The sequence below is a fragment of the Gymnoscopelus microlampas genome (assembly GCF_963454915.1).
Source record: "Gymnoscopelus microlampas genome assembly, chromosome: 11".
Classification (NCBI taxonomy): Eukaryota; Metazoa; Chordata; class Actinopteri; order Myctophiformes; family Myctophidae; genus Gymnoscopelus; species Gymnoscopelus microlampas.
Genome location: NC_139948.1, coordinates 9,265,175 through 9,288,438, shown reverse-complemented (window position 1 = coordinate 9,288,438; position 23,264 = coordinate 9,265,175). Strand labels below are relative to the sequence as shown.

At 42.1% G+C, this 23,264-nt stretch overlaps 1 protein-coding gene across 1 annotated transcript; it reads left to right on the top strand.

Annotated features, from left to right (window-relative positions):
* Nucleotides 1-14,347: 14,347 nt before the first annotated feature.
* LOC311054549 (kelch domain-containing protein 3-like) lies at nt 14,348-17,826 on the top strand (the record flags this gene model as incomplete). The annotated part of the gene is made up of 2 exons (XM_084070560.1): nt 14,348-15,295; nt 17,764-17,826. The coding sequence occupies 2 exons, from the start codon at nt 14,348-14,350 to the stop codon at nt 17,824-17,826; spliced, it is 1,011 nt and encodes a 336-aa protein (XP_083926686.1).
* Between the last annotated feature and the right edge of the window lie 5,438 nt (nt 17,827-23,264).

Genomic DNA, 23,264 nt, shown 5'->3' with positions numbered 1-23,264 from the left:
TAACACACACATAGGCCTCGTGAAGGAATAGTGTTACAAGGTTGAGTTACATCTAGGCGTGTCATACCAGTTGAACATTAAGCAAAAAATGCAGATCTACAAGCTCACTGTCCGGTTATATGTTCCAAAGATCAACCATTAGTCAACCATCGGTCAGTGGTATTGTCAATGCTTGCTACCTGGTTCAACTACATCAAACACCAGATGCAGAACTGACAAGATCTCTAAAAGCTTCTTCCCCAAGCCATTGTACTACTTTATTACTCTTCTGCAGTTTTTATAGATTTTTATAATATTGTTTAATTACATTCATGTGCCGGATGCAACATTTTTATTTGCAACTGTTTTATTCTGCAATGTACTAGTTTATTTTGTTTGTTTCTGTTGCGTCATGGCTGCCAGTTCCCACCTGATGTTGTGTGTGAGTTCTGACTGCTCCAGATCATACTGAATAACTGCTAGCTTGCATAACGCCTTCAGGCTAGGACTTAAGTCCAAGAAGTACAGAAGGTCAGACATCTTGCCATCAGCTTCATCTTCAACATCCACTGGAACGGATGTGAATCTGAATCATCCAAAGAGGAGGACACGATCTCCCACCATGGCACAGCACATACTAGTCATCCATGAACATGGGCCTTTCCCCTTGGGTTCAACCTTCTTCCAGGAGAAGGTCCCTGGGTTGAATTTCCACAGATCATTGAAGGTTCGGTCCAGTTGGTAGTTTCTGCCACCAAATATGTACAGCTCTCCATTGTAGGCAAAGGTTGAATGACTCCAGCGTCCTTCTGGAAGAAGCTGTGTAGAAGGCGTGCTCAGCCAGCAGTTGGTCTCTGTGTCAAACAGTCTGATGTTTTTGTAGTAGTCCTCATTCTGGTCCCCACAGCCCCCAAATACAAACATCTTTGTCCCGATGATGGTGGCAGAGTGACCCCATGAATCAGGTGGTTGAGTGCCTCTGGTTATAATTAAAGACCAGACCGTTGTGGTCGTGTCCAACTTGTAGATGTCATAGCGTCCAGTATGACGATTCAATCCTCCAACAATATACATGACCTTCCCCAAGACACAGGTTGAGTGGCCACGCCTCGCATCAGGAACAGTCCCGGAAACCTTAGGCTTTGACCATCTGTGGGTGTCGACATCAAATGCATAAAGCACATTGCAGTGCTCCTTTTTAGTCATCCACCCAGCCCAGATGTATATGGTATCTTTTACCAGCACAGCTGTTTGCAATCTGCGGATACATGGTACTTCAAGGGAGAGTTCTCCTCCTCCAGCTTGTACTAGGGGCAATGTCATCCAGCGTGAAGACACTGTGTTGAAGATATGCACCTTGATCTGATCCATGTTGTACTTGCAGTCATTATCAGACCATTCAAAGCAGTACACCTTGGACCGCACTGTAACAGCAGGATTCGTGATCTTGGGTGCTCCTCTCAGGCGGGCCGACCAGCGCAACATGTCAGACAACAGCAGAAACTTTATAAATCTGATTCCGTTCTTTAAAGGAATTGAATATTATATTGCCCGCTAACACTTATATTATACGCCGGCATAAATGTCACTCTAAGCTTGGCCAGTCAGGGAAGCCGATGTCGGATGCCTTAAATGGATAGTTCACCCCAAAAACATATTTTCTTCCATCGATCAGTCACCCCATGGAGACTTGAATTCATGGATATTTTTTGTTTTTTGTCGCATTCCTAAGCCAATAATTTGATGACCAGCGAACCGGGAGGCAGCGGTTCCGGTGGGAGATACAAAGGAGACTCTTTGTGTCTCCTACCGGAACCGCTAACGGTCATCAAATTATTGTTTTAGGAATACGACAAAAACAAAAAAATATCCTCCATGGGGTGACTAATCGATAGAAAAAAGTATTTTTGGGGGTGACTATCCCTTTAAGTAATATTAAAGACTGAAGCTGTAATAATATAAATCAAATATTTTATTACACACCACATATATTGGGCATAGATAAAACTTTGTTTGTATCCCCAACACATGCGTAATCCCCAAACATAATCCAAACTCAAAACTATCGTGAGCTTTTAGATCTGCTATCTTTGCAGTTTGATGTACAGCAAAGTATATAGGTTTTAAATTGTTAAGTATTTTAAAAAGAAGTACTCGAGTACTTGAACATTGGACTACACAACTTTCACTTTTAGTTGAGCAATATTTGAGCAGGAGTATCTATACTTTGACTCAAGTACAGGGGTTGAGTACTTTGCCCAAAGCAGTTATTGTCCCAGCCCCGATATGGACAAGGGCATACAGTATAGTGCTTCTGTTCTTTGTAAGAAGAAATCAAACTCATACCATCCTTGTAGCATTTTAGAAAAGTACCACTTTATAAGCTTGGATAATCTTAAGGCTCTGCCTTGTCTAGGATTGTGTACAGCAGTGGTTCTCAAACGTTTTCATGTCAAGGACCCCCAACTTGACACTTATTAGCCCACGGACCCCCATTTGAAAAGATAGGCCAGGGACCCCCCCAGTAAGAGAAGATTTTTACAGCTCTAGCAGTGATTCTCAACCATTTTAATTTCAAGGACCCCCAGTTTGACATGCGTTAGGCTACGGACGCCCATTTAATGGCATTTATATCTCTGGGACCCCCATTTATAATATAAATTCACATTTTACAATATTATTGTAACATTAATGTTAATTTGAAATGGACCCTTCAAGTTGGCAGTGATGTTGCTAGGTTTTCAATGTAATGGGTCCTGGGATGCAAGGGTGGTCTTTTAGATGGGTCCCAGGGACATTTTATGGGTCCCCAATTACACGTCCCCCCCCTATCGTTTTCTTTGATCTCCAATCTCCATATCTTCTATGCGTGTGTGACTGTGTACATTATATCCTGATGCAGTGGATCTCAACCTTTTCAGGCAGCGACCCCCCAAAATAATCATATTTTAACTGGGGACCCCCCACCCTGAGGAATTAGGAGTTGAGGCACTTAATTTAGTTTGATTCAGTTCCACAGATACATATTGTGAAAATAGCAGATCTAGATCAGTGCGACCCGTTCCTGCTTTTCAAGACCGATACCGATATATATACATATATTAAAAAATCATAAATATATTTTTTCAAATGTATATGATTCTGTAGTATTAGCACACCTTATGGTAAGAAATACTAGTAGTGGGCAACAGGTGGATTTAACATACCTTTGACCAATAGAATACATTTAATCATAGAACCTTTTAATCATTATTATTATTTTATTTTGTATTATTTATGAATGTAGAATTTATTTTTACTATTTATTGTGTAGACTGAAAACACTGGCTTACAGTGGAAGTATTGGCAAATAAAGAAATAGGAATTCAAGAAATAATGAAGACAAATACTGACAATGCCTATGAACATTGGCTTGCAGTTATTGCACATAGTCAACATGCAATAATACTATTAGGCTTGTCATTGAGAAAGGAAAATAAAGTTGTCTTTTTGAGGAGAAGTGGAACCTTATAAGTCACTTTAAGTTTAGCATGAGGGAGAGGGTCTACCCTCTTCAGGGAATTAATTGTTATGATATCTCTAAGCTACAGAAAACATCCAGTTGCCTATTAAACATACACAAGACACAGACGATAGACAACCGGTTACTTACAGCTGCCATTAGTGCTTTTGTTTGCCTTTGTGGTCAAATCAGGGTCAAATGCATAGGATCAACGAGCCATCGTTAACCTGCTAATGTTACACAGCTGATTGGCAACATGCGTTAATCCACCACTCACTCTGATCTCCAAGCAAGTGGGAGAACACTCTAAAATCGGGGATTTTACTTTGGCTGGTCAATTTAAGATGACAACAGCAACAAAGATTAGTAGTAGACCTGTATGTATGATGATCAGTTATTATTCCAGACAGTGGTCTATCCAAGACGTTTTAACACGTTTAAGAGCAGGTCCTCATGCCGTCTCTCTCTCTCTCTCTCTCTGTGTGTGTAGCGTAGACTAACAGCGAGGGGCTGTGCTGCTGCTTCTGCCACACAACGCCGTTTAACCGAGTTATACTTCTCCAGTACAACGGTGTCTAACCGGAGAGTTATACTTCTCCACCAACGGTGCCTAACCGAGAGAGTCCATGTAGATCACAGCTGACAAATATTATATATTATCGGAGCTAATCGGAGCTGCGTCCCATGGACGCACTAGAGTTGTCATGAATGCGTCCTTTCGCAATATGGTGCGTCAGCGACGCAGGACGCAGGCCTACGAGCATCTCTGAGTTGGACACGACCACACGACCCCAAATGGACCCATAAGGGTCCATTTGGTTCCTAGCTATCCATCATTTAGCTGGGGACCCCCTGGAACCCCCTCAAGGACCCCTGGGGGTTCCCGGACCCCACTTTCAGAACCAATGGTGTACAGTACTGGCTCCTTCAGTGAGTGATTTTATCCACAGGAAGGGAGACACTGGTCGTGGCACTAGGTCAGACACCAGAGGGGACTGTGAGGTCCATCGTAGGAAGACCACCTTTGGACAGAATGTCCTCTCCATCAAGGGAAGCCTACGATGGAATAGCCTCCCAGTCACTAGAACTAAAGAACTAAAACGGTTAAAAATGTCTCAAACATGTGAACATCGATATATTTTAAATCTTAGATAGGCTTTAGATATTCTCTAGGTTAGGTATTAGACTTAATAGTAGGCATTTAAAGACGGGGTGCCGTGATCCCCCCCCCCCCCCCCCATAAAAACATAATCATCAGGTATTATGGTTATACTAGGAGGAAGATTTTTTTCAAAAAAGTGTACAGAAATTGTTAAAATTATGTTTTTATGTGGACACGCCTCCAGTTCATTAAGTATACCTGGTTCTCACCTCCTCCACAACCTTAACAGCACCCACCTGTCCTAGTCCCTCCTCATCCTCATGCCCACACCTGTTGTGTTATGATAATGAGGGGGAGGGTATGTTTTTATTATGTCACTAAAGCGCTATTTTTCTATTGGCACGTTTGACCCTCAAGGTTTCAGCCTCCAGGAAGAAACTCCAAATAGTCAGAGAAGACATAAAACACCATAAAACCACCAACGGGGGCGTTAATGAAGTTCTATCAACCTCATAGACACATGAAAAACAGAAAAAGTGCAAAAACATGGCACCAGCTCTTTAAGTTGGCAGTTAGGCTTACGTTATGGTATATGGTATTTCAAAAAGATTGTTTGTTGTATGTAATAGTAAAAACAGATCTACAAACTGATCAGATATCTGCTATTCCCCATACTTTTGTGTGGAACGGTCATGTTACAAAGTATACTGTAGAAGAGGGCGTTAATCCTTAAAACAAAAAAAAAGATGAAAATGTTTGGAGATGCAAGGTTTCTGCCCAGCAGTGACAAAATGATCCATTTTGGTGCCAGAGTGCTCTCTAGAACATACTAGCGCCAATTAACGCCTGCACTTAGCATTTGGACCCTTTCACTAATCAAAGCACTGCTACATAGAGGAACATGTAACAGTGTGAGTCAGAGGAGTGCCTTTTGGCACATTGACATATAATGTAAGTGAGAAAATCACACATTACCCTCTGTACCCATTTATCAGCTTTATTTTTCATAGTGTTCCAGTTCCAATGTTGTCTGCTCATTTCTGTGAGTCATCACTTCCAATTTCACGTGTTAATCTGTATCCTGTCTGAGTTCTCTATATCCTGATTGGATAAAATTGGTATCCCGATCTGAAAATGCATTTTCAGTTTAATAACGAGCTGGAGAGGCATCCCGTAACTGAACAAACACTCTATAGCAATGAGTGCTATCAGAATATAGAGCAATTTAACACTTATTAAAAAATAGCAGATCTACAAGCTCACAGCACGTCACTTTGTGCCACGCTGTGAGCTTGTACATCTGCTATTTGTTAAATGATTTTGAAAAATCTTGACAGTGTGAGAACTACTGATTTACTTTAAATCCGGGATTTGTAGGTCTTAATGGGAAAACGAAAGAGAATCACATACCCCACCTTTAAGTATTTTTTTGAAAGGAAGGACTCAGGTACCTTAACTCAAATCAGAGCAACGTTTACTTGTTAGTTGAGTCACATTTGACCAGGAGCACCTGTAGTGCCAGGAATACCCTATAGTACTCAATTACTGAGCTGGTTGAGTACTTTGTCCTCCACCACGGATGCTGCGTTGACTCATCTGGTCGACTCTGTTCCGGTGGAGCTGGAAGGCCGGAGTGACCCATCGGCCGCAGGAGCACTGGTCTCCGCACCAGCTGAACGAGCCCAGCTTGGAGCTACACTTTGGACACAGCAGCTGGCCGGCCGTCACCCCCAGCAGTGCACGCTCCATCCAGCGGACCGGCTCGATGAAGTACGACGTGCATCGCACGTCACCGAGGCTACTGGCCTTCTTCTTGTGGCTGAAGGCCGAGGCTCCACCACCCCCCACGGGATGACCGCGGACACTGGAGTGACGGAACAGAGTTCTGCTGCACTTCCTACACCTGTAGGAGGGAACCTCAGGGGAGCTGGAGGCGGGGTCGGGGTCGGAGGCGGGGTCGGCAGCAAACACCTCCCCCATGGGAGGAGAAAACACCTCCCCCATGGGGACATGCTGCTGCAGCTCCGGGTATTCTTCCTCTTCTTCAGTGATCTTGGCCAGTATGTGTTGTTTGCAGGAAGGACTAGAGGCGTCTATTTCACACTGCATGGCCTCATGCAGACAGAGATATCTCCTCAAACCCTTCGATTTGAATTGCCTTTGTTGAAATGTGTTATTATACTTGTCTTCCCCTATGACGTCAGTGTGTACATGTGATGTACGCATGACTCCAAATTTGGGTCAGGTTTCAGCACCATCAGAGCCTCATTGACATCCATTGTGAAATTAAAGTGCAGCATAGTTAAAGGAAATATAGTGAATCTAGAGTGAACATAGAAGATCTATAAGCTTGTACATGTGCATTTTTGAGTGGTGCCAACCACTCCTATATCTGACTTTGTCCGTGTGTCCGTCCGTATGTATGTATGTATGTCCAATGTGTGTGTGTGTGTGTGTGTGTGTGTGTGTGTGTGTGTGTGTGTGTGTCCGTCCGTCCGTCCGTCCGTCCGTCCGTCTGTGAACATCTAATCTCTGGCACTGTTGGCTTAATCGCATGCAGCCAAACTGTGCACACACACTCCCTGGATGCCAATTCAGAGCCTCTGGCCCAAATCTTTCACATGGGCCTGTTATAGTGCCACCAGGAGGCCGATTTGTGCAAAACCCATTTTTTTATATTACTCCTACAGATTTTATCCAAACGTCATGCAAATCGGTACACAGTATAGTCATGTGATCAACACGGATCTGTACGATTTTCCATACTCCATCCTCATTGGCTAAGGTTGGCTTCCAAAGTTTGCAGGATTGGTCCGTTTTGAACAGAATGCCTCAAATCATGAACGCAGCGTGCGCTTTCCGTGAAATTTCACACACACATTCCCACTAGCCCAAGGAAGAAATGCCACCCTTTTCACATTGGCCTGTTATAGCGCCACCAGCAGGTCTAATTTAGCAAAACACATGTTTGGAACAACATGCCTCAAATCATGAATGTAGTGTCCGATTGCAGTGAAAGGCCTAAGAATAAATAGCACCCTTTTCACATTGGCCTATTATAGCGCCACCAGGAGGCCACAATAACGTACCTGACCTGGCGGAGACCTATGCTCCGAGGAGTACTTTATCTTGTCTTATTTTATTTTTGAAAATGTCCACTTGTCTATCACCCATTCTTGAGAACTGGGACAAATCATGTCCTACCAAAACCAATTATTATTTATTAACACAGTAAGTTGAACAAAAGTTGTGTGAAAATATATTCTTAAAAGGATTTATATATATATGAATTACATGATTAATACAATGTTTTGGTTTGGTTTCCTTTTCTTATTTTTACATCTAAACTTGCACTCTGCCAGACAACACCCTTGTCTCACAACTTCAAACATGTAAAAGCATAAAAAAAACTACCGTAAATTTCGGACTATAAGCCGCGACTTTTTTCCCATTTTTCGACCCTGCGGCTTATATAACGGTGCGGCTTATCTATGGATTTTTATAGCTAACGGCCACTAGGGGACCTCCTAAATCTAGGGATTTTACACCCGCGGCTTATAGTCCAGTGCGGCTTATATATGTACAAATCATTCAATTTAGCTGCTGCGGCTTATATTCAGGTGCGGCTTATAGTGCGAAAATTACGGTAACCATGTGTATTGATAACATAGACCTAAGAATGTACTATTAATATCATCTTTGTTTAAAAATGTGGGTTTTTTTTTTGTAAACGTTTTTGCCCTTTAAAGTTGTGTCCAAGATTGTTGTCAACTCCGTCAGACTCCGTCAGATGTCAACTCTGTCAGATATGCCATCTTATGGAGGTGACATAAAAAATAAAAAATAAACTCTGGGAGGTTACATGGTTTAATAGTCAACACTTAAATATATTTTCCCGGCATAATTGAAGAATGTTAAAAAAATAATAATAATGAATAGTTTTTGTCCCAAGAATGGGTGCTATAGAAAGAAAATGTAATTTGTACTTCGTACTTTTGAATACTTGGGGTTAGTTATTTTAAAAGCCAGTATAGGCTACTCCAGTACATTAACTCAAGTACAAATTTGGCAGAGCAACTTACCTTACCCTATTTGGCCAGGAGTATTTTATACTTTGACTCTACAGTTGAGTACTTTGTCCACCACTAGAAATGAGCACACCTTCCAACTGCTGTAAGACAAGAAAACAATGGCTAACCCCCCCCCCCCCCCCCCACACACACACACACACACACACACACACACACACACACACACACCGAGAAGACAGTGGAAACTGCAGCTATTAAGATATGCCGTTTAATTATGGCTAGGTAATGTGTGGGCGTAATACGCAGGGCTGATAGAATGGCTTTTTGACACAATGTGTGCTAACCATACATAAATTAACTATGGTTTAAAAGGCAAAGGGAGAGCACACCGCATTACACTTTAATTATGAAGCGATAATGACGTGTGCGTGCAGTCAATCAAAAATGTTAACATTCCACTCGCCTACTCTGTGAATACAAAAAAGTAAAATACATCTGGTCCAGGGAATGTGCACCAGCGAAAGACAACAGTTCAATGTCCCACCAGTAGAGAGTGCAAAAAAAAACGTAAGAAAATAATTAGATCTAGAAAGGTTTTGGGCCACAAACACACCATGTTTCCAGAGCTACATCTATCTTCTTTATTCTACCGATTACTTTTCCGATTGATCGAATAATCGAGATGCACGTTTTTATTAACTTTTAATGACTTGAGTTGACTATATAGATAATCGAATTAAACACGTAAATATTTTTTTTTTATACTGCAAAAATAGCTGATCTACAACGTGTCGGATTGTGGCGTGTTGTGAGCTTGTAGGTCTGCTATTTTCTTTCCATCCATCCATCCATCCATCTATGGTGGTTCCCAACCTTTTTAGACCCAAAGAGAAATTAGACATTTTGCAGGGGACCCAAACTAGTGAAAATAGTGCACAATGCTGCGCAAATGTAGATCTGTTATTTTCACTACCTCTTAAACTTTTTTGAAATGTGAAAAAGTTGGAATTGTTTTTAATTGATGAAAAGTTGTGAATTTACTTACAGTACATGTAATAATGGTGAAGATTAACTATCAGTCAATTAACTGGGGACCCCCTGGAACCCTGTCAAGGTCCCCTGGGGGGACCCAGACCCCATGTTGACCACACCGCTGCACTGCAGTTTTAATACAGGAAATAGTTTAGCAGGCTTCTGTCAAACTCTAACAGGCATTTAGGCAGAATTCCACATTTGAGAAATAATTATTCGCACAGTGGTCCCAAAAAAGTAAATAAAATAATAAAACGCTGTCGTTGCTGTCGGGCAGAAGCCTCTTATCGCCATATTTAAACATGTTATGTTCTTCTTCAACTTCTTATCCATGAGGCAACAGGGGCAGCGGATGAGGCTCTATTCACAGCAGCCATATTATGAAGACATTCACAGGTGTTACCAATGATACTAATGAAGGCTCTGTTCCATTTAGTGTAGCACAGTGGTTTCCACGACCCCCATAACTCTGGGAGTGTACACATGGAATCAAATGGACCCATACCGGTCCATTTGGTTCCATGTGTACACTCTCAGAGTTACACATCTGTAAGGGGCTATTTGGAAGCCCATGAGGGTCCCTGGACCCCAACTGTAGACCCAGCCAACATGCACAATATTAGCACCCTGACTCTGTTTGACCAGAATGGAACAGAGCCTTCATTAGTATCATTGGTAACACCTGTGAATGTCTTCATAATATGGCTGCTGTGAATAGAGCCTAGCGAACTTACACCACCCAGTTCCACTCTCAGAGTTACAGTCAATTGAAATTCCATTTCATTTGTACACTTTCAGGGCTAAATAAACACCGAAAATAATCTTTATGTTGGCTGCTTATGGGGCCTGCTAACACACTTGGCCTGCTTTCTTTGCCATTTACGAAATTAGGTGAGAGAAAACAATTCCATCAGTAATTCCATCATCCTCAACGCCAAACCGCACAATATTTCTCATTAAATATTAACCAACGGTCATGAGCTTGCTTTGCATTTTGATTATTAATGCGTATATATTTATTTACCGCAGAGGCGTTGAGAGCACGCCCGTCGAATATGCCAATAACACAATCTCAGCTCATGTAAACTGAGGAGCATAATCCATTTTGTTTTCAAAAATACAAAATAAAGTTACAAACCCACTTTAAAAAATGAATCAAAATTAAACTGAATTTGTAAACAAAAAGTGATTTTTTTTTTTTTTTTAATGAAAAATTAAAATCTATAATAACGTTGATCTGCAGTAGCTATCAGTTAGTAGTGGAGTGGAATTCTGCCTTGTGAGTCATAGATTAAAGTTCTCAGTCTCCACGACTGATCTCAGTCATTTGGATTCTATAGAAGTCAGCATGTCTTCTATGAAGCATGTTGTGCAGCTAAAATAGCCGATCGCGTTGAGAGCTTGTAGATTGGCTATTTTCTGTTTTCTATTCTAAGATTATAGAGCATTTGGAGTGGTCAAACTAGCAATATGTTCAGAATTACTTCTACAAAACCTTAAAGTTCATATAAAAGTAAATTAGAGCCTCAATCTGTGATTTCTTCACTGGCAGTATGTAGAAAAGTAGGAACAATATTACTAAAACATCATCATTTTACATTTTACGTGTTAATTGTTTAGGGAACAGCGCTAGTGTGGGTGGAGGCTCCTTTAACACTGTTTCACAAATCGCACTTTAGGACTTGGTCATAGAAATATTTTCAGTTGTGATATTTTATTTTGCTTTAATCCATGTGAGTGCTCTCTGAAGGCCATTGTTTCAGAGAAGAGACCTCACTGATGGTAGAGTCAACGACTGACGGGGTTAGAGTCACAGGCTGCAGCAGTGGTGGAAAAAGTATTCAAATTCTTTACTTAGCCTAAGTAAAAGTACCAATACTGCTATATAGAAATACCCTGTTACAAGTAAAAGTCCAGAATTCAAAATTGACTTGTAAAAGTACAAAAGTATTGGTATAAAAATGTACTTAAAGTACCAAAAGTAAAAGTACTAAAATGTTTGAAAATAGCAGATCTACAAGCTCACAACGCGTCGCGAGGCGACGCGTTGTGAGCTTGTAGATCGGAGTAAAAGTTTGTAGATCGGAGTAAAAGTACAATATTTGCTTCAGAGATGTACAGTAGTGGAGTAATGAAGTAAAAGTACTGAAAATGGGAAATACTCCAGTAAAGTCAAAATTTCTCAAAAGTCTACTTAAGTACAGTACTTGAGTAAATGTACTTAGTTACTTCACACCACTTGCCGCCCTCCCAGTCGCTACCATATTGTGTCACTCTGACGGTAAGATTTTGATTATCAGTAAGCCGGCTATTCCGAAATCGGCTCGCTACAGCTTGACAAGCTCTGACTATAGCGCCGGCTCGCCAGTGTACCATGCTGAATTATGAAAACCATTGATGGATGAAATATGAACATCAATCTTGTTTCGGCTCCCTGTCTGCTGAATAAATTACTTTTTTAGAAGTTCAGTGCCATGTTTGCAGACATGTACTTTACACTTGATGATTGCTTCATTCCGTCCCGCTTTCCCTTTACAGAGATGTCTACCTGCAATGACCAAAAAAAAAAGGGCAAATAAGTAAATAAATCAAATGCATTTTGACTGAAGAGCTTCAGAGGTCTGTACTTGGTCCACTAATGTTTCCCTCTACACCATGAGAGGAGTTGGACGGAGGCGCTGTGTCCAGTAGGGTATAGCAGTGGCAAATTATACAAAGTTATACAAATAATTGGCTACTCAAAACCAGTGCTAAAAAGTAACTAAGTACATACACTCAAGTACTGTACTTAAGTACAATTTTGACGTAGTTTTTTACTTTTCTTGAGTATTTCCAATTTTCTATATTTTTACTTCTACTCCACTACATTTCAGAGGCAAATAATTTACTTTTATACCACTACATTTATTTGAAAACTTTAGTTATTTTGTAGATTTAGATTTTGAAACATACATTAACCACCCTATATACATTTCGGCCATTTGAAAGCTCACAGCTCACAGTGTGTCGCAATGGGACGCATTGTGATCTTGTAGATCTGCTATTTTCAAAGGATTTTTATGAATTTTCCTACTACTACTCCTACTGAGCAACCACCCGGTCATCAAATTATTGGCTTAGGGGTTAGCGACAAAAAATAAATACATCTCCATATTCAAGGCTTCATGGAGTGTGTAATTATTAGAAAATAAGTCGTTTTTGGGTTGAACTACTCCTTTACATTTTCTATGTTTGTGTGAGCTTCCTAATTTTGTTAGAAACCGAGCCATTTGTAACACAATTACTCCATTCTCATTTACAATTGTGGCGTGTGCACCCATAGACATGTATAAAGGTAGATGCCTCCTCTGGCTCTAAAGCGTGTGCATGGCGGACGCACTTCCGCTTCTGGGGGGCAGCTGGAAATGTCCGCGTATGTCACAGAAGGGGGCGTTCAGTAGGCCAATGAGAGGCAGGTGGGGGCGGGACAACTAGATTCTGACAAGTCCTGGAAAAGACGCGCTGTGATTGGCCAGTAGAGTACTTGCTGTTAAAATACTTAACCACTTAAAGACGTCACAAAATGGCTTTACTACTAACTTTTTGCTAAGCTTAGCTCAGAAACGGAGGCTTGTTTTGCCTCAACCAATCACCCTCGGGATGAAGCGCTCTACACACACAGCTCAGAGCAGCGCAGCTGTTTGTGTCTTTACGTACAGTACTGAATTGATTTTCAGATAGATATTTGAATGTACTGTTTGAGTTTAAAACCAGTAATGCACCGTCATCTTGTGTTGGATAGAGAACGTAGCAGCGCAAGATTGTCTCCCTAAGGACATTCAGGTGCGAGTGGAGGAACATTAGCTATGGGAATCACACAGGTGAATGAAATTATGATTCATATACAGTATTTTCATGAGGCACTGGCGTAGCTATAGGGGAAGCAGGGGATCCAGTCACTTCAGGGCCTGGGGGTGGTTGTGGCTGTGAGGTTGTTGGTGCTGAGACTTCTTATATACTTTTCCAAAACTGTCCCGGTGTCCCAACCACATGATGCACGGACGGCGGCCAGCCGGCCACCACCACTTGCAGTATAACCTGTGAGTAGCAGCCGACAGTATTTCGATTTATTGCCTCAGCAGGTCAGCTGAGCCACATTATGAAGGGTTGGTCTGAAGTGGTCATTTTAGTGCAATACCCTTTGACTGTTCGTTATTATGAAGAAAAAGTGTTCTAATGAACTGATGATGCTTTATTGAGAAATCATTTGCACGCAGCATGCACACAATGCACAAATTGTAATGTCGCTAATCAATCTATTTGTGTAAGTCAAGATGACATGCCAGCGTACCCGTCGTGGAGAAAATAACGTTCCCGTTCAGCGTTCACGGCAATGTACATATGGTTGAGAACAGACATCAGCATCCCTGATAGGCCAACCCCAACCCATCGTCTTCACAGATTGGCCAAGCTTTAAGTGACAGTTGTGCCGCTGTCTGATATAAGTTGCAGAGGGTGCCATAATATTCCAGTCCTTTACATACCACGACGTCTTTCATAATTTCATAATTCTTTTAATTACTTTTTGTGTCTGACATGTTACGCTGGTCGGTGCGTCTGAAAGGGGGAATACTTCCTACAAGTCATACTGCTATTACAGTAGGATACTGTACAGTTGGATACAAGGTGTACTGTTTTGGATTATACAAGGAGCATTACAATATGGATCAGATTTTGGTGCATATCTTCAACACAGTGTCTTCAAGCTGGAGGACATTGCCCCTAGTAATAACTGGAAGAGGAGAACGCCCCCTTGAAGTACCCTCCAACCGAATACGGCACACAGCTGTGCTGGTAGAAGATACCATATACATCTGGGGTGGGTGCTGCACTTACAAAAATGAGTACTGTAATGTGCTTTATGCATTTGATGTTGACACCCACAGATGGTTAAAGCCTATGGTTTCCGGGACTGTTCCTGAAGCGAGGAGTGGCCACTCAGCCTGTGTCTTGGCGAAGGTCATGTATATTTTTGGAGGATACAACGAGCAGACTGGACCCTATAATGACATCTTCAAGTTGGACACGACCACAACGGTCTGGTCTTTAATTATCACCAGAGGCCCTGCTTCATGGGGTCACTCTGCCACCATCATCGGGACAAAGATGTTTGTATTTGGGGGCCTAGGGGACCAGGAGGACGACTACAACGACATCAGAGTGTTTGACACAGAGACCAACTGCTGGCTGAGCACGCCTTCTGCACAGGTTCTTCCAGAAGGACGCTTGAATCATTCATATTTTTCCTACAATGGAGAGCTGTACATATTTGGTGGTGACAACTGTAATCTGGACCGCACCTTCAATGATCTGTGGAAATTCAACCCAGTGACCTTCTCCTGGAAGAGGGTTGAACCCAAGGGGAAAGGCCCATGTTCATGGATGACTAGTATGTGCTGTTGCATGGTGGGAGATCGTGTCCTCCTCTTTGGAGGATTCAGATTCACATCCGTTCCAGTGGATGTTGAAGAAGAAGCTGATTACCTTCTGTACTTCTTGGACGTAAGTCCTAGTCTTAAGACGTTATGCAAGCTAGCAGTTATTCAGTATGATCTGGAGCAGTCAGAACTCCCACATGACATCAGATGGGAACTGTTAACCATGACTACAGTACCAACAGCACAAAATCACCTTTAAAAAAAAAATCAAGGTTCAAGTTTAACGTTATTGTCAATCGGGACAAGTGCATAGCCTAATGAAATGATGTTGCATCCGGCTCATGCATGTAACTCAGAAATACTATTAAATGTGAAAACTGACAAAGAGTAATACATTAAGGAGTATAATGGGATGGGGAAGAAGCTTTTACAGAACTGGGCAGTTCTGCACCATGGGCAGGCTATGTTTGATCTAGGTGTACCGTCTAATGTTCAACTATTATGACATGCCCATTCATACACTCTGAGTTAAATTAAAACTGAGGATTGTACAGCGCAGAATGGGGTCCCAGAGATTTTTTTTTTTAAAAGATCAAAATGAGGACACTGGCTGTCCTCAAAAAGAAAAAAGTTTGAGAATCATTGCTGTGGATGACCTGAAGAGAAACAATGACAATTCTACAAATGTCTTCTAAATCTCAACAGTTTTTTGAAAAAAACATAATGTTTCTATATATACAGTGGTTCTCAAACCTTTTCATGTCAAGGACCCTAAAAATGATATGTATTTGGCCCCAACCCCCATCTCAAAATGTTTTGTTTTGTTCCAGGGACCCCCAGAAGCAAAGAGTAGAGTTAAAAATGTTCGCTGTAAAAAAATATATATATTCAAAGATTTGCACACATTTTTAAGATTTTTCAAAATCACTCGGTGCCGCACTATGAGCTTGTATATCTGCTATTTTTGAATAGCCAAAGTGTAAAATAATGCTTTTTAGCTCAAATGAAAAAGTGACACAGATGCGGTCCAGGTCTTAATGGGTTAAGAACCACTGCTGTCGTCATGTGCAGGTCAGGTCTTTTATAAACTCCACCCGCCCAACCCATTGTGAGAGACCTACCCGAAAAACTCTAACATTGATATACACCTATCTGGAAATGGGATAGCCTCGCGTGGCCAGACTATAGCACTGCGTGGATATGAGTCTGGTGCTTCTATGAGCACTTTTTTTTCACAAGGGGCGGGATCAAAAGAATGGCTGTGGATGCAATTGGTTAGACCTACAAACAACTACCAATTAGAGTCTCCCATATTTGAATACTGGGCCTTGATTGGTCACCCCAGACTTCGGGAGCAGGAAATGGATTCACAACGGAGCGGGGACAGACCCATATCACAGAGGGCAATTCTTTTTTTTTTTTTTGCACTGACAGATCGGCTAGAAATGGGAATCTTAGGGTCAGGAACATTGAGATTCTAAATTATTATTTACCCGCTGCTCTGTCCATGTCCATATTCGGCCACATATGGGTTTGGGACAATTATTGCAGTTATAACCACAGTTATGTGATAAATCACGGTTGAGGTTATCGCCGCAATATTCTTACACTGCAGTGTATCTGAAAGATACTAGCCATCGTGTGTGTGTGTGTGTGTGTGTGTGTGTGTGTGTGTGTGTGTGTGTGTGTGTGTGTGTGTGTGTGTGTGTGTGTGTGTGTGTGTGTGTGCGCGCACGTGCGTGCGCGCGAGCGTGCGTGCGTGCCTGTTGGCGTTGACGTTTGTGTGCACAAGTGTGTGTTTGTGACCACTTTCACAGTAAAGGCAAACTACAAGTCCTCCCCACCAGACTCTCTTTCAATCTGGCTCCCCACCACTCAGGTTCCTCATTGCGTGCACCACGCCACAGAGCAGAACTGACACATTGTCACACATCTTGAATTGCTGTAATGTACAAAGGGATGGATATAGCACATCATGATAGAATAGTGGACCTCGTAGTGAAGGATATTTTCTTGTCATTCCATCCATGTTGCACCTCTGTGATAACCCAGACATGTTCACATCTTTGTCAGCTAATCCAACATGATGTTGTTGTGGTTAATGAACATTGCAGAGAAATGTCTGTATTAGAGATAGCCTGACCCTGTTCTAAGCCTTTATGACCACGGTCATTAAATACCAACTACATACCATCTCGGACACCCGCGGGGGTAGATCTTTGTGCTATGAGGGTTGGGTTTGATTAAAACTAGGCGATATTAGCATAAAAATGTAATATCGGAAAATATCTGTATCGGTTAAAAAAAATATATATGAAAATAAACCTTTCTTACTGTATGGTGTGTGTGATATGAAATGTGAGCTTACCATAATCACAGTAATCCTTAATCATATTCCAATCAATTAGTTGACCTTTGGTGAAAAAGCCCGCAAATATCGGTATCGGTTGATATCGGTATGGGAAATTAGGAGTTGGACAATATCCGTACATAGGATATCGGTAAAAATGTAAATATTGAACATCCCTAATTAAAACTACACACCTGTAGTCACCTGCAGTCATGTAGTCTGGAAAGAAAGTGAGACCGGTGTCACATGACAACATTGACTTTCCAATAACTTAAATATCTAAAAACAAAGATTAAACACACAAAAAAACTGAATTGTGTTTCTTGTGTCCTAAACGTCATTTCGAATAGGATCTGGGTGAGAAATCGGCAAAGTTGCCCTTTAAGGAGATCAACAGACATCAGCTTCCCTGATTGGTAAACCCACCCCATCGTCTTCACAGATCGGCCAAGCTTTCAGTGACATTTGTGCCGCTGTCTAATCTAAGTGATGGCGGACACTATTATACTCCAATCCTTTACAGAAGACGTGTTTGATTGTTAATTGTTTAATTGTAATTTCATTCTGCTGGTGTTTCACATGTTTCGCTGGTCGGCGCGTCTGAAAGGCGCGCCAAAGAGAGAATGTCTTACTGCTTTTACAGTGGGGTACAAGGTGTACTGCTTTGGATGGTCTGATAATGACCAGAAGTACAACAACAGGGATCGGATCGAGGTCCTCACGCTGGATGACATTGCCCCCAGTAAGAACCGGAACAGGAAAACGTCCCCTCGAAGTACCCTCCATGCGCGTATGGCACACAGCTGTGATGAGAGAAGATACCATGTACGTCTGGGGTGGGTTGACCAACCAAGGGGAGTACTGCAATGTTCTTTATGCATTTGATGTCGACACCCACAGATGGTTAAAGCCCCAGGTTTCTGGGACTGTTCCTGAAGCGAGGAGTGGCCACTCTGCCTGTGTCTTGGGGAAGGTCATGTATATCTTTGGAGGACGGAGTACTATAATAAGGACGAAGTACTATAATGACCTCTTCAAGTTGGACACCGCCACAATGGTCTGGTCTTTAATTGACACCAAAGGCACTGCTTCATCATATCATTCTGCCACCATCATTGGGACAAAGATGTTTGTATTTGGGGGCAAAGGTTGGTTAAACGGTTGGTTCTATTACAACAACATCAGAGTGTTTGAGACAGAGACCAACTGCTGGCTGAGCATGCCTTCTGCACAGCCTCTTCCAGAAGGACGCTGGGTTCATTCAGCCTTTGCCTACAGTGGAGATCTGTACATATTTGGTGGAGTCAACAACAACCAGACCTTCAATGATTTGTGGAAATTCAACCCAGAGACCTTCTCCTGGAAGAAGGTTGAGCCCAAGGGGATAGGCCCGTGTTCATGGATGTCTGCAATGTGCTGTTGCATGGTGGGAGATCGTATCATCCTCTTCGGAGGATACGGATACATACCTAATCAAATAGATATTGCAGTGGAAGCTGCTGATGCCAAGGAGTCTGACCTGATGTACACCTTAGACCTACGTCCTAGTCTTAAGACGTTATGTAAGCTAGCAGTTATCCAGTACCGTCTGGAGCGGTCAGAACTTCCACACAACATCAGGTGGGAGCTGGCACTCTGGCAGACTACCACCAGCAACAAACAAAAGAAAAACATAAAAAAATATATGTTAACACAATTGGGTGCCAAAACTGGGAATTCCCGGTTTTGTAAATAGTCGCGTTGAGTGCCAAAACCGGGAATCTCCGTGAAGAGATTTATTTATTTATTTTTCCGCGTGGGGCGCTCTAACGCAACTTTGGAATGATTCAGGGAGCTTGAAAGAAGGAGAGGACAGAATTAAGTGGATCCATGACAAAAAAAACGACCTCCCGTCCGCACCCATTGTAATTCCTTGAGAAAAAGACGGACGGAACCATCTTGATCACTTGACTGTAGAGATAATGTGTACCGATTTGCATGATGTTTGGAAAATAAAATTATGAGTAATATAAAAAAGAAAAGTGTTGCAAAAATCGGCCTCCTAAAAATAAAAAGTGTGATCAAGATGGATGTGTCCGATATTTCATATTCCATCCTACTTGCCTAACATTGGCTTCCAAAGTTTGCAGGATAGGTCAGTTTTGAACAAAGTTCCTCAAATCATGAACGCAGTGTGCAATTTCCGTGAACTTTTGTACGCATATTCCCACTAGGCCGAGGAAGAAATGCCCCCCTTTTCACATTGGCCTGTTATAGCGCCACCAGCAGGTCTAATTTAGCAAACCACATTTTTGGAACAAAATGCCTCAAATCATGAATGCAGTGTCCGATTGCTGTGAAAGGCATAAGAAGAAATGGCACCCTTTTCACATTGGCCTATTATAGCGCCACCAGGAGGCCATAATTACCTACCTGACCTGGTGGAGACTTGTGCTCCGAGGAGCACTATTTCTAGTTATTATTGAATGAATACTACTATTGGTCATCCTTTAACACTCGTATGACTAAGCTTTCTTACCTGCAGTAATGGCTGGGTCAAAATGATCTTTAAATCTAACAGAATTACCATCCATTGGATCACAGGTAATTGTCTCCGCCAGGCCGAAAGGCATGGCGAGAGAGTATGTTTTACCCTCCGTCCGTCCTTCCGTCCGTCCGTGTGTCCGTGTGTGTGTCCTGTCTGTGTGTTACCAGCTAATCTCCGGCACCGTTGGTCCGTTCGCTCCGAAACTGTGCACACACACTCCCTGGATGCCAATTCAGAACCTCTGCCCCAATTTTTTCACATGGGCCTGTTATAGCGCCACCAGGAGGCCAATTTGTGCAAAACACATTTTTTTACATTACTCCTACAGATTTTATCCAAATATCATGCAAATCGGTACACAGTATCTCTATAGTAATGTGATCAACACGGATCTGTCCGATTTCCAATATTCCATCCTGATTGCCTATGGTTGACTTCCAAAGTTTGCAGGATTGGTCCGTTTTGAACAAAATGCCTCAAACTATGCATGCAGCGTGCGATTTCCGTGAAATTTCACACACACATTCCCACTAGGCCGAGGAAGAAATGCCACCCTTTTCACATTGGCCTGTTATAGCGCCACCAGCAGGTCTAATTTAGCAAAACACATTTTTGGAACAAAATGCCTCAAATCATGAATGCATTGTCTGATTGCCGTGAAAGACCTAAGAATAAATGGCACCCTTTTCACATTGGCCTATTATAGCGCCACCAGGAGGCCAGAATAACGTACCTGACCTGGCGGAGACCTGTGCTCCGAGGAGCACTTTTTCTAGATCTTTTTTTTTCTCCACTTCTTCAAAACAAATGGTTTTAGACATACAAGGTTTCTACCCGACAGCGACAATATAAAGTAACTAAGTGGATATTTTGTACCTGTATCCATAAGAACTCACAATGCCATCTGGCATTATGAAACTGTTTAGGTGACCTTATGTCAGATGTTGTAACGGCCGAATCCCCCCTTATTGTAGCACAGTCTAAAATATCCCATTGAAAACCATTCAAAACACATGCTCAGGGGGAAAACGCCTCGGCGGACACAGCCCCTAAAGGTGCGTTCTCGCCGCAAGATAAAATATCTATGGTCACTTCGCTCCACCTTGTTCGCCCTGGTCAGCGTTAGTAAACGTGAGGCGAACGTCGCCTCACTTGGGATTTTCCAACTGGAGTGAAGATACCGAGGCGACGGAACGCTTTGTTTGTGTCACCTCGTTCGCGCTGCTCGATGAAACGTTGCGCCAAGTTGTGTCTTTGCATTTTATTTTATTCTCCCCTAAAAACGCATTTATGCGTTATTGGCAGGCAAGTGATGGATTCAATAGAACGCATATATGCTGGCCTAGAGGCGGTGGTGGAGGTGTTTTTTACAGGGTTTTTTTATCCCAATATAATAATATCTTTATGACATTATATTAAAATACGTTTAAAAGTAGGCTTATATGTTTTCTGCATGCATCTTGAAACATGTATTTCTTTTAATTTGCATTACTGATTTTGACATGTAAGTAATCTGTAACGGATTACATTGAGATGGTAAACAAACAAACAAAAAAGTTCCTTTCTGCACCCTGGATGTTTGGCAGAGAATTATCTAAAAGCACCACCTGGGCTGTTTTCGTCGGACCCTGAAAGCATGGCTTTTGTCTGGATAATGCCACATCTCTGAGTGGCCTAAACATGCAGGCTGGGGCACTCACTCTGATCAATAATTGCCGGAGCCTCAGATAGCGCTCTGATAAGGCTGCTTGATGTGCACCGCAGTGCGGGAGGCCTGACCGCCCCGGCGAGAGAAAGTGCCAGAGAACAGAGGGGTTCATTATTTCAGACAGCTGTCGAGAGGGCAGGATTCAATTAGCTCTAATACGTTTGTCAGTTTGGAAAAGAAGGCGAGAGTACGGAAGAGATACTCGTAATTGCGCTTTCAGGAACCTTTTCCAGACGATAACAAGTCGGACGCAGAATGCACTAGTGGGCCGACTCTGTGGCATTTCAACACGAGCACTCCTCTAATGAACATGTTGAGGGAAGACCGGAGGCTGATTTAGGTTTAGCCTTGCAGATCGGCTGAAAATAGCTGATCTACAAGCTCACGACACGTGTGACGTGGTCGTGAGCTTATAGATCACGAAGTTGCTCGTCTCAACGGAAGTGGCAGAACTCTGATGTATGCAGAGCAGAGTAACAGACTTTGTGGTAAGTGTTTGTAGATATGAATCATGTATTTGAACCCGAAAACTGAAGACAGTCAGTTGATCGATATCAAATTATCAGAGGGCCCAAGACTTGATGGAGGCAATCATCTATCATCTAGCTCATATCAGCCCAGAGACTTACTGAAAAGAATCATCCGACGCAGCTGTAACTGCTCCGTGAGACGTCAATGTGAGTCGCACAGTCAAGCCCCCAGGATTGCCGAGGATTATTGAAGCTGCCGTGTTTCCTGGCGGTCAAATATGGTATGGCAAGACTTACGCATTTAGAAGCAAATTAAGACCTGAGGCCGATTCTACAAATGCCTTCTAAATCAGTAGTTCTCAAACTTTTCCGTGCTAAGGACCCCCAAATTGATATGTATTTGGCCACAGCCCCACCGATCTAAATGTGTTGTGCCAGGGACCCCCCCTCCCCCAGTAGAGAAGATTTGCTTTAAAAAAAATTACTTTCAAGCGTGGCACGAAGAGCAGGTTGGTGCCTTGCATGGTTTACTCCGTCATCGGTGAATGAATGTGTGTGTGAATGAGTGAATGTAATGAACAATCATTGTGTCTTGCCTTTATCCAAGTGCCTTGGATAAAGGCACTATACAGTAAATGCACTATTTACCATCTAGTCGTCCCAGGCCACTGAAGTGGGAGGAGGTTCAAGAAGTAACCTCGCACGTTATTTGTTTGTTTGTATATCTGGGACCCCAATCTACTGTAAGGTCATCAGTGTTAGTTTAACTCTAAGATTGAACAAATGGAACCAAATATAGAAATGTTGCATATTTTCTGACCTAAATGTCCATTTAGGTTAAAGCAGCAATAAGATAGCTCAGTTGTGGGTTTCACTAGCTTATAATACCTTGTTATTGCCATTTGTTTGATTAATATTATATTATTTATTATTCTTTTAAGCTGTTATTGTTTGTGAACAAGAGACGTATGTTAAACTTCATAGATATATTGGATTCTGCAAAAACAAAAACATTATAATAGCAGGTCTACAAGCGGTCATGATGTGACGCGCTGTGAGCTTGTAGATCTGTTATTTTCAAAGAGTTGGAATAATTTTTCACACAAAACTTCTGATATGGCGATCCCTGAAACCAAAAAAAATAAT